This window comes from Poromitra crassiceps (genome assembly GCF_964638095.1).
Source record: "Poromitra crassiceps genome assembly, contig: HAP1_SCAFFOLD_2253, whole genome shotgun sequence".
In the NCBI taxonomy this organism is placed as follows: Eukaryota; Metazoa; Chordata; class Actinopteri; order Beryciformes; family Melamphaidae; genus Poromitra; species Poromitra crassiceps.
The window spans coordinates 1-12285 of NW_028150172.1; the positions used below are offsets into that span (position 1 = coordinate 1).

Sequence of the window (12285 nt, forward strand, 5' to 3'; positions counted from 1 at the left end):
AGGGATGCACGATATATCGGCAATCATATCGGTATCGGCCGATGTTAGTCATTTTTTAACATATCGGTATCGGTCCGATGTTGCAATGTTAATATCGGTTATCGGTATCAGCCAAATTCTTCGCATTGAGATGAAATAATGCAGTAAATCTATGATTTATGGGCTTTTACAAATGTTTTTGAAATAAAGAAATGTATAACTTTTTCTAATTCAGTGTTTACATGTGTTTTTCAGTATGTACAACATTTTATTATCATAGAAATGTGTTTTTATACAGATCATATCGACATCGGTAAATATCGGTTATCGGCCATAACAGCAATCTTAATATCGGTTATCGGCATCAGCCAAAATTTTCATATCAGTGCATCCCTAAATACTACACTGTTTTGTGTGGCTAATGTAACCTTCTGATTTGTTGCTTGTGGTTGGAATTCTAGTGAAAATAAATGATTACCCATTTGGATGAGGACCCCCTGGAAACCCCTCAAGGACCCCTGGGCGTCCCTGGACCCCATTTTGAGAACCACTTGGATCGAGTATGAGCACAACAGTCACCTTCAATGCAAAAATACTGATATCAGCCTTCAAAAATCCATAGTGGTGAAACTTCACCATTTTCAATTTCACATTTTTTATTTTTACAATATAATTTAAGGCTTCTCTAATTATTGTAAACATACAGCACTGTACAAAATGAAAACATTTGATAATAAATAATGTCTTTGAATATTTCCAAAACAAAAAAAATCCAATAAAAATCAGAGCTATTCTTTTTTCATCCACCAAAGGAATATTCAAGTCAACATAAGGGTCTTTCAGCAGGTTGATATCACAGGGTACACTGGTCTGCAGCTCGGGTGTTAGGATGCATTGTGGTTCCTGCCCCCTAGTGGCTGCATGGGGTGCAGCCTCCTGTAGAGCTGAGCCTTGGCCAGGTCGGCAGACAGGCTCTTGGCCATGCGATCGGTGGTTCTCTTCATGCTGCGGGCCGTCTCAATAGCCCGGTCCAGGGTCCTGTTCATCTCCTCCTCCTGGAGAACAGCGTGGCAAAACTCTCAGTGAAGCTGACCACGTTCAAAAACAGATGTTCTCAAAACTCAGGCATTACATTTTCAAAGGCTTCCACAGCACTGATCATCCATGAAAACTACTTTACACACTCCATTCCATTCTTGGCATTTCACATGTATTTATATTAATTATAATATGGTCATCCTTCCTAATGTGCTGAGCAAGTTACTTGACTCTAACACCCTTTAAACCAATTTAAAACATGGTATCAGTTTAAAACAAATGACGAGAAAATCAGGTGATTTATTGAACAAATGAAGAAGGCGGAGTTTGGAGACGCAATGTTTTCACGTTACACCACAAATATTCCCCCGCATGTAAAGGTGAAGATATTCTCCTGAGTTGCTTGTGAATGGACGATGCGTCTCACCTTGCTCCCTCTGCGTCTGCTCGCCCTGCTGCTGGTCTTGGGCGGGGCTAAGACGGGGGACAGTGTCCGCTGGAAGTACACATTGCTGGGTAGGAGTGCCGTGTCTGACTGGGTGGAACGCTTCCACTGGTGGGGCACGGACTGAGGGGGAGGCTCCCTCACTTTATAGCTGTCGGTGTGAGGATAGGTAGGTTGGCGAGAAACAGTGAGAGATGGCGAAAGAATCAGCCAAATTGACTGGAACCATCTAATATTAGTGGCTCTATCAGGGAAACTGCTGATGAACATCTTCTGAGTTAGGGGTGGGGGAAATGCCATTACCTTGCAGGCAGGCTGCAGGAGGAGCCATAGTTGACTTGGAGGAGGGGCTTCTGGAGAGGTGGAGAAGAGAACAGAGACCATCTCTCCTTGGAGGACACACTCTCCACGTCCCGCGCTGACACTGGACACACAAGGAGCACTACAGTATGAGCGCCAACCAGTGTTGGGCAAGTTACTTTCAAAATGTAATATACTACATATGACTAGTTACTTTCATTTGAAAGTAATACGTTACTTTACAATATTACTGTCTGTGTAGAGTAACTTGTTACTTATTACACTACTTTTGCATTACTTTTACCAAAACAACAGCAGCAGCAGAATGACATCCTCCTCGCCCCGGAACCATCCCAAAAAATAATTTAAACCGCCTTGAAGTCAGTGTAAACAATCCAAAATTCTAAATGTTAATCTTTTCTTTGTTATTGTCATCTGTAGTGGTTATTTGCATAAAAACACACAGTTTGATTAGGAAATTATTGCATCTTTTTTAAATATGTGCTTTGATTTAATCAAATGTAACTCAATTAAATAACTTGAGTTACTTGACAAAGTAACTGGTATAATATTACTGAAATCCTATAAGTAATAAGTTATATTACTGAGTTACTGCTAAAAGTAATATATTACATGTAATATGTTACTTTTGTAATGAGTTACCGCCAACACACAATGCTGCCCTGCCATTTTGTTTTTGAAGTACTGTACAAGCCCCAGGCCAGCAGTTCAGTCTCACTTCTGCCAAGAAGACATGACATGCTTACATTGCTATGGCAGCATAGCACCTAACTGTTGGCAGAGAGAGGAGGAAGGCTGGGATTGTTTGTTGATGATGATGATGATGTCACAATGTTGAATGTTGACGATGATGATCTGCACGCCTGAAGCTCTGTATTGACACCTTGCATTGGTGACTGACTGGTGGTGACTGTTGTTTGGTCTGCCTGTTCATCTTATGCTTTTTCATGTAATGTTGTTTTTTTTATTTTTAGCTGGAAACCAATTTGTCTATTGGGGACAGACAGAGGTGAAAGTTGAAACGTGACCTTCATCAATCACAATCAAACCAAAATGTTGTAGCTGCGTTGCCATGTTGCAAACATCTACTGAGAGAGACAGTTGCTGACTGTGTGGTCTGTGGGAGGCACTGCTGGAAGACACCTTATCCCTTTCTTTAAAGTGGACTTGGTCAAACCAGAGGTTTTCACTGAGCAGATTTCCTCTGACCACAATCAGATCCACACTGACTGTTTCTGCGCTTTGAAAATGCACCAATTTCATGACTTCAGTAATAATAATATACAGTATATTGAGGATGAGGGTAGTGTGACAGATAACTGACTGACCTCTGCTGGAGTGCTGTTTGTCCCGAGGTGTCCGTGGCACCGGCACCTCCGATCCAGAGCAGAGTTTGATGCTGCCTCTGCTGCCCCCTACAGGTGCACTGTGGAACTGCGGCATGACCGCATGATCGTCACTATCTGTGCCTGCGAGCAAATTATCAAAACCATAAGGGATGATGGAAGAAATGTCTGGTCTCACACACACACACACACACACACACACACACACACACACACACACACACACACACACACACACACACACACACACACACACAAGTAGACAGACAGACAGACAAAGGTAGAGACACACTCAGAGGCAGATGGGGACATATACAGACTTGCATGTTCGTGTATGTTGGTGTTGCACCTTTGCTCTTGCTGGGGTCCATGTCTGAAGAGATCCAGTCCTCTATCTTCACCAGACTGGAGCTGGGCTCGCTCCCATTCTGTATCTCCAACCTGCTCCCGGGTGGCTTCCGCACACTACAGGTTAGAATAATTAGGGTTATACTGATATTTTGCGCTGAGAATGAGCGTCTTTAAATTTGACAAGTATTCAGTGTTCCCCTGATCATTTTATTTTTGCCAAGGTGGAAAGCCCCTACACCAGCGCTTAGACACCAAAAGAAAGAAGAAGAAAAAAACATAATTAAATGAATAAATACAATGTGCAAACTAAGAAGATTAAATATCATTCTAGGTTTCACCAGACTATTGTTATGTAGCTGTAGTTAGATGGAACCTCCACCATATTGGATGACATGTCTGGCTGTTATCCAATATTTAATAAAAGACTAATGATCCATCCATCTATGCATCCCAGCCAGGACCACCAGGACCCGATCGATCACTACCTGTTGCAGGGTGATTTGTGGTGAGTTCTGGCTCTGGTTTTAGCCCTGCGGTCCTGACGCTCCTGTCTGTACTTGGAGGTGAGGTAGTCCATCCTCTGGGCTAGATGAGGCAGCTGGACTAGACCGTCCTCCAGGTCCTTCTTCAGCCTGGACACCTCTGACTGCAGGGCCTGGATCGCCTCACTGGACCGCATGCATGAACACAGCGAGAGAGACGGAGATGTTCACTGACATTTATACGTACAGTAAGTAGGGGAATACAATATTTAAAAGATTGTCGTTTCGTTTGGGTGAAACAGACAATTTTATATTTCAATTTTCACCACTTATGGACAAATCAGTGAGCAGGCAACCACCAACTCTGGTTGCTTCTCAGTAGTGATTTTACTCGCTAACCTTTGTTTACTTCCATATTTCAGTGAAAAAAACACATATTGAATTGAATATTTTATATACTGTTTAAGCATAAAGTAAAAATCTACCAAAGCAAAACATTACACTAAGAATACTTAGAGCTACCAGTGTGTTGTACACTGACCTATTACAAGAGCAGGAGTACAGATGACCGTCTCTCTGCGCTGTATCCATGGCGATGCTGAGGACGGGTTCGGACAGGTGTTGATGAAGCTGGGTAGCGGTCAGGTCGGGGTCCGATTCTGTTGCGCCAGCGGTAGAAAAGTACACTTTCGATCACTTCAGTCATAACCGGATGAAACAAAAAATGGCATTATGATTGCAGGCGCTCCCTCACCCTGCAGCCTGACCGGCGGCTCCTTGGTGGTGCTCTCCACCCAGCGCTCCAGCGCAGCACCTGCAGCACAGGACTGTGTGTGGTCAGACGGGTGGGGGCCTGCACCACAGCGCTGTGTGTGGACAGATGGGTGGGGGCTGGCCCTCTGCTGGCCTGTCAGGGTAACAGAGTGTATCGTTGTCTGCAGGTTGGAGCAGGAGCCCTCGCTGTCGGAGTCGCTTAACCCATCGTTCTGGAGCTGCACACTGGAGATGGGGAAAATTAAACCTCAGTGATGTATAACGCGTTACCGATTGTCCGATACCAAGACAATCCTGTGTGACGCAATATAACACGATACAATATGATTTATTATGAGTCACTGTGGGTCAGTTCAGGATTAGCAGGGTACTTTGAGGATAAACACAGAAAGGCAACTTAGACAGTATAACAGTGAATAGTTACTACATGAACTCACGTATTTGCTTAAATACTGATGTGTGTGTCGAGCAATAATTCTGCAGCTGCTTTCACTTTTATTGTTGTTAGGTTTGATGGTTTTTGTACCTTTCCGTGAGCAGTTTTGCTTGATTCAAGTAAGCGCTCCCAAATCCACTGTCTGTCTCTGGGCTCACAAACCTCTGCAAAAACAGCACAACACCAATTAGAGTGGAGCCACCTGTACAGTCTACACACTAAATGCTGCTGCATAACGAAGATCCAATTACAAGAGACTGAGGGGGTCCAATTAGGAAAAATAGATTATAGTGCAAAATGCGACCTCAATATTTTTAACATAACTTCCACCATAGGCCATAGATAGACAAACCAGCTTTTAGTAGCCACTGAGCTGTGATATGGAGGAGCTGTTGAGGGCAGTATCTGAGAGGCTTTGGGAGGAACTGACCTGTGATATGGAGGAGCTGTTGAGGGCAGTATCTGAGAGGCTTTGGGAGGAGGAGGAGAATTCCACAGCCAAACTCACATTAGCCCCCAGATCACATTCACTCTCCAGGGTCAGCGCACTGTCCTCCTCGGTGCCAAAGCTGCAGCAACAACAACAACAAAGCAGACATGTGGAAAACAGTTAGATGCAGAGGCGTCTTTCCGTCCAATGAGGATCAAGAGTTAGAGAAGGGTTAGGGTTTTGTTTGAAGAAGTTGTATTTTAACATGACATGAGAAGCATTGACGAAGCTCAATCCTCTTGGTAGATCCCTCCTATTACTACATTGCAACACACGTACAAAGTAGCTCACTTACACTGTGGCAGGATTACAAACCGGATTACTTGTATAATTATAAGCCATGCATTATTTAATAGCAATCCAGCATAGAGAAACCAGAACAAACAGTGGGTCATGGTTAGCTATTCTATACGATGCTATGTACCCTCCAACATCACAACACACAGACCTTTCGGGCGTCCGCTGGCTGAGTCTCAAAGACGAGTCTGTTCCACTCAGATATGCTGAGATGTTCTCACGGCCGATCCCCTCTGAGGCGATGGAGCTCCCATCTTCTTCCGCGCTGTCCTCATCCTCATCCTCGGCGGGCAAGATGACCCGGCCCTCCACATAGCCTTGTGAGCTCCTGGAGAGGGACGGAGAGGAACAGTAAAAACAGCCTGTTCCCTCCTCTGCCCTGTGGAACCTAACACCACCACTGTGCCCTGAAACACTATCCACCCCACAGGAAGGCCGAGAACGTGTCGCTATTTGAGCACAAGCAAACACACACACACAAATAAACATCAACATCAACAGCCAGATACAGTTACAACAATGGCGTATTCACTGCGTTTTATTTGTGCAAACGTCAGACTCAGGGCAGGTGTAGGTCCAGATTATTCACAGTTATAATACATATAGCAGTTCAATTCATATTTCTGTACAGAATAAACATCAGTACCTATAAGCCTATAAACAGAAGTGTTTCACTGCTTATACAGTATTTGTATAATCCAAAACATCAGAACCTAATGGCCCATATTACAAGAATATAAGACATGACTGAACCAGCTCTAAAATATGAGACCATCCTTGGGAAATTAATTCAGAGCCTTAAACTAGAGCTGCAACAATTAATCGATCGACAGAAAAATAATCAACAACTATTTTGACAATCGATTAATCGTTTAGAGTAATTTTTTAAGAAAAAAAGGTAAAAATTCTCTGATTCAAGCTTCTTAAATGTGAATATTTTCTGGTTTCTTTACTCCTCTACGACAGTAAACTAAATATCTTTGGGTTGTGGACAAAACAAGACTTTAGAGGATCGACATTTTATAGACCAAACAACTAATCGATTAATCGACAAAGTAATGGTTAATTAAAATAATCGTTAGTTGCAGCCCTACCTTAAACTACTTAATGCAGCCAAACTGTACCGTGCAGTGAAAAAAGAAGCTTCATAGGATTTGTTTTTCATGTAAGTACCGTGGATGGCGGCTTCTACGTCCACTGTTATCCAGGAGGGAGTCGATGGTCCTGAGCTCATTGCTTTGCTCTAGTCCTCCATCATCATGAACCTCACTGGCCTCTTCCTCCTCTTCCTCGTCCCCTCTCCCCATCTCAGTGGAAAGTCCTGCACTTGGGCCCTGCAACACGAGACCCAGTCAGGTCGCTTGCGGTCAGTATAATCTTACACACACTCGCACGCACTTAGCATCTCTTCCAGAAGGGCACAGATTAAAAAAAAAATAAGGTTCCGCTCTTCTACACAGAGCAGTGTGAGGAGGACTAAAGGCTCATTTATACTCCATTTTCATACGAAAATAATTGCGCCCCTTTTCAAACGGTGTAATCGTCACTGCCCACATACTTTCCATGAGTCTTTCACGTTGGTATCATGTTAAGCAATACGTCCACCAGTGGGCAGTAGAGAGCCAAATGTGTGAGTGTAAGCTTTCAGAGGACGGACAGAAAGACGCACGAAATGAACGCAGAGTACGGACAGAAGTCTCTGTCCGTCTGTTGAAGTTGAAGCCATAAATGTAAAGAGAAATGGATTTCAGACAGTGGAGTGAGTCATTGAGGGAGTTGGGGAGTGGGGCGGGGTTGCATGTTGTAGTGATTAGAGGAGAGGGAGAGACAGTATGAGAGGGAGACAAGAGTGAGTGAGAGAGTGAGTGAGTGAATGGGTGGGTGAGTTACCTCGTGCTGGGATGGTGGAGGTGAGGGGGTGGACGTCACACTGGGTGACTCTGGTGTGGACGTGGTGGGAGTGGAGGATGAGTGGGGTGGGGAGAGTTGCTCACACACGTTCCTGTCTATCATCTCCTTTATGTCCTCCAGGTGCATCCCTATCCTGAATATGTCTCCCTCCACCAGCCTACACGCACGCGCACACATGGACGGATGCGTAAATGTACGCGCGTGTATACGACGACACATGCATAACTCGTACGATGGCGTTAGGCACAATATGGGCTCTGACCTGTCGGGGTCATACGTCCCCGTGTTCCTGGACAGGCCCATGTAGTTCTGCATCTCCAAAGCTCTGTGCTCTTCCTTCTTACTGATGTATCTCCTCTCCAGCTGGTCCTGAGCCTCCATCATGCTCCTCAACATCTGATTGCAGAACACATTTTTTGCAAACACACACGCCCACTAGTAAGAACATTTCTCCTCAATACTACAATGCACTGGGGAGGTATATTATACAACCCAGATGTTCTGTATCGCCATATCTAAGAGCGTTGCGTATAGGAAATACACAGTGCTTACCATTTGCTGTTCTGCAGTGCTGACTGACATACTGCTCACACTCAGTTTGAATTCTTCCACCTGATAAGATGATGTTGACATAATGGTTTTAGATGTATGTTCATTTAATTGTAGCTTCATCATATTTTGTCACATTGATATGACCTTCGGCATGAACTGGCTGATGATGTCTGTTAGCTCAGCAGTGATCCTTTCTCCATCGCTGGGATCCTGCTCGTCAAGCTGGCTGCAGGAGGAAGCTGTGTTCAGCTCCTTAGTGCTGCTCTGGGGGGCTGGTTCCTCTAAGAACCTCCCTAAAGTCCAAAGACATGCAGGTCAAGGGAGGTGAAGGCTCTAAATTGCCCATAGAGGTGAGTGTGTTTGTGTGGTATTGTATGATGTGGAACATATTGTAGTATATGACATAGTATGTGAAGTATGTATGTACTGTATGGTGTACTAGTAAACAATGTATATGTAAGTATGTATATGACCTAGTACAGGATGTATATATGTACTGTATACAGTGTACTGTATGTATGGTATATGATGGTATGTAAAGGCCTTTGAGACTTGACTGTGTTAAAGGGCTATATGTAACCTTCAGGTGAACGATTAAGCCCTCCGCTGGCGCGTCGGGCTCAATCCACCTGTCGGTCATTATTTCCCCCGTAATCACCGCCTCAATATACATTATCCCGCTTAGAACACGGCCTACAACTAAATCATTCAATAATCTGACAAAAATAATTATTCAAATAGATTTTTTAATAGCGTTTTCAACGACAAAGCGGTTTCATTCGTAATTGGCACACAAGACACCACAGCTGCAACTGGTTGGCCTAATTAGTAGTGTCTTGCTGACAAAAAGCTCTTATCAACTGATTAATCCAGGTGTGGCAGAGTAGCGGTCGGTTGTCGAGAAATAATGACCGGTGAATATTGTTGATTGACCAATCAGAATCGAGTATTCAAGAGAGCCGTGTTCTAAAAATAAATAAACAAGACTAGACTAGACTAGACTGAAAACTTGAGAAATTGCGACATGACAATAATGTGAATGCTGCTAATCTCTGTCTTGTGAATGATTTATTAAAAACTGCACATAATGCCATAACTGATGACTTTCCAATGGGAAAAATGTTAGCATAATGAAAAGTGATTTTGTATAATAATAATAATTACAGGAAAACCGTTTTTCTGACATTTTTGAAAGATGTTATAAAACACACATAAAATGATGTCAGCTGGTTTAGTGTGTCATCTTCTTCCATGTGAAGTGCTGCAAAAGCAAAGATGCTTGTGTAACTAGACGTGTGTCATGTGACCTCGTGTGTCTCCATGGAAACCGGATGCAGTTGAATGGGTAATTTGTTGTTAGCAAAGTGACGTGTGGAGCTGTCATAAGATCAGATGTCAGACATAGAGACGTACCTGAAGGAGGAGAGGGAGGAACCAACGATCCAAAATGGCTCCCCTCAACCAAGTTATCCTGATGATCATCACAGTCGAAATCAAGAAGCAGTTCTGATGGGGCCTGAGTCTGTTAAAACGAGATTCATAACAATAAAGAAATAAAAACAAAACAAAACAAATACATTAGTTAATTAATACATTTGTAATTTGGCCAGCCAATTAGTTGGTTTACGTCAGCAAATCGAGAAACAACTTCTTACTTACTTTGGATCCTAGTCTCATCTGATCAATAAGGTTCTCTGCTTCAGCATATTTGGTTAGCAATTTATCATATTCAGCCTAGGAGGAGGATAATGAATGAGAAAACATTCAAATAAAGCAAGAATGTCCACATGACTTTGTTGCTATGCTGGGAAATGCAAGCAAATGAAACCACTGAGATTGAATGAGACTACTGAGATGTTATAATCACACTGTAAAGAGCAAATCTTCCAAGTGTGTCACCTGTAGATGATGCACCAGTGCTGGGGCCGTCTGCTCGTCCTTGTCTTTGAAGACATAGGGCTTCTCTGGCGGCTGGACCGAATCCTCCAGTACTCTGCCGATCACCTCTAGAATGCCTGGAGAAGACTGGGCTCTGTGCATGGGCATGGTGCTGGGGGACTGAGCAACAGGCCTGTCTGGAGGACCACTAGGAGATTTAGGGATTTTGACCTTGGAGGCCACCTTGGAGAAGTCAGGGAGGGGGTAGTGGACTTGGCCCTGGCCGTACTTCATCTCGCTGAAGGACCTGGTACGCACCAGTGAGCCTGTCTGAGCCTGAGCATCCTCTTTGGCCTCTTCCTGCTCCAGTAAGTCTAGAGCAGTGCTTTCCCCACTGTCCTGCTTAGAGTCTGTACTCTTAGAGTTTGATGGAACGCTGTCAGTAGCGGTGGAAATGACACTATTCAATTTTGTTTCAGCTTCCTCTTCCAGACTGGCAGATATTTCTGAAGCGGTGTTACTCTTTTCGTCAGCCCTGCTCCCATATTCCTGACTCTGATTATTCTCACTGTCACCAGCGTGGCTCCCAGTGGTCCTACTACTACCGTTCCTAGGCATTTCTGTGCTGCCGAGTCTTGGAGCCGAGCTTGCTAGAGTGTCATCCATGCTCTCCAGGAGCGACACCTCCGGCAGGGTCTCTGCTTCGATCAGCCTGCCTGAGCACAGCAGCTCTTCCTGGGAGAAGTGTCGCAGCAACACCTGGCGAATGTCTGGCTGTCTGGCTTCATCAACAGGGCTTTTGCATAGAGGGGCTCCCTCACTTGGATTGGAGGCATGAACAAAGCTGTCTTGTTTAGTGTGGACTTCCTCTAGAGACCTAGACGCTGGTTTCATAGCGTTACTGTCTACAGAAGACAAATCTTCTATGATATTATTATCTCCGTCTACTGTTGTTAATGTAGGGCCTTCAGGGCTTCCACGAGGAGTTTCCTCTCCATCAGAGGCCATGTTCCCCTCAGAGCCGGCTATGTGGTTAAAGTAGCGGTTACCTAGTTCGCCATCATAGGGCAGGTCTTCTTGGTCCTCATCGCCGGTGTCTTGCCCTGGGTCCTCCTGGGTTAGGGGCGGCTCCTCCTGCACGGTGTTTGGTCTCTGAGCAGACACGCGCACCGTGCTGCTCTTGGTCTTGCCCTCCACCACCCTCTCACCACTCGGACTGCCGACACTGCTGCAGTCCGAGGATGTGACCTCCAAGTCTGACAGCTCTGCGCTCCCTGAAAAAGACAAGTGTCACGTAGATGCCTTTAAACATTCTATAGCTTGACTTTGTCATTTGCCACCCCGGCCTGCCATCACCCCTAATAACTGATGAAAACACTGTACATTGTGTAAATGTCAACCGTAAACGGTGAAGAGTATAACATTACAGAGAGCAAGTCAGTCAAACAGCCGACTTAAAAACCCTAAATGTTCAACAGACAACAAATAGGAATGGCGACGACAGTTAGGACTTAGTTACCACTGAGATGGATGCTGGGCTCAGAGGAAGCGGACTCTGCCTGGGAGAGATGCACAGCAAAAGAACTGTCCAGATCGCTGAGGTGGAGGCTTTCATCCTCACTCAGGTCCACAAAGATGCTCTGCTGGATGCACCTTTCCCACAGCACCGCAGACGACCGGTCCCTCTCCACAACATCCTCGTCCGATTCCTCCGGATCTCCCTCCATGGACACTTTCTCTCCGACAGGCGATACGAGTGGAGGAGGCTCGTCGTCAGGCCCGTCTCGGCCTGTGCAGGAGGATGGAGCACCTGTTCATTCCTTAGCAACGCAGGCTGCTGAGCAGACAACACCGGATCAAAATGTGCAAATGCCGTCAATTATTCAACAATTTATGCGTTGTGTCTGTGAGCGAAGGTTTGGGTGGTGTGAGCGTGGTACGTGTTTGTTTGAATGTGTGTCGGGTATCGAGGACACAGCTGGCGT

General features: G+C 44.8%; 1 protein-coding gene across 1 annotated transcript; it reads right to left on the reverse strand.

Annotated features, from left to right (window-relative positions):
• Positions 1-846: 846 nt before the first annotated feature.
• On the reverse strand, positions 847-12027 carry LOC310772194 (uncharacterized protein; the record flags this gene model as incomplete). Its single annotated transcript, XM_083664627.1, has 19 exons — positions 847-1034; positions 1445-1613; positions 1766-1886; positions 3112-3252; positions 3479-3594; positions 3966-4148; positions 4504-4621; positions 4717-4961; positions 5263-5336; positions 5603-5741; positions 6111-6287; positions 7133-7293; positions 7850-8027; positions 8133-8266; positions 8423-8482; positions 8567-8715; positions 10078-10156; positions 10322-11574; positions 11820-12027. 19 exons carry the CDS (start codon positions 12025-12027, stop codon positions 864-866), a joined length of 3876 nt encoding a protein of 1291 aa, XP_083520753.1. The 3' UTR covers positions 847-863.
• Between the last annotated feature and the right edge of the window lie 258 nt (positions 12028-12285).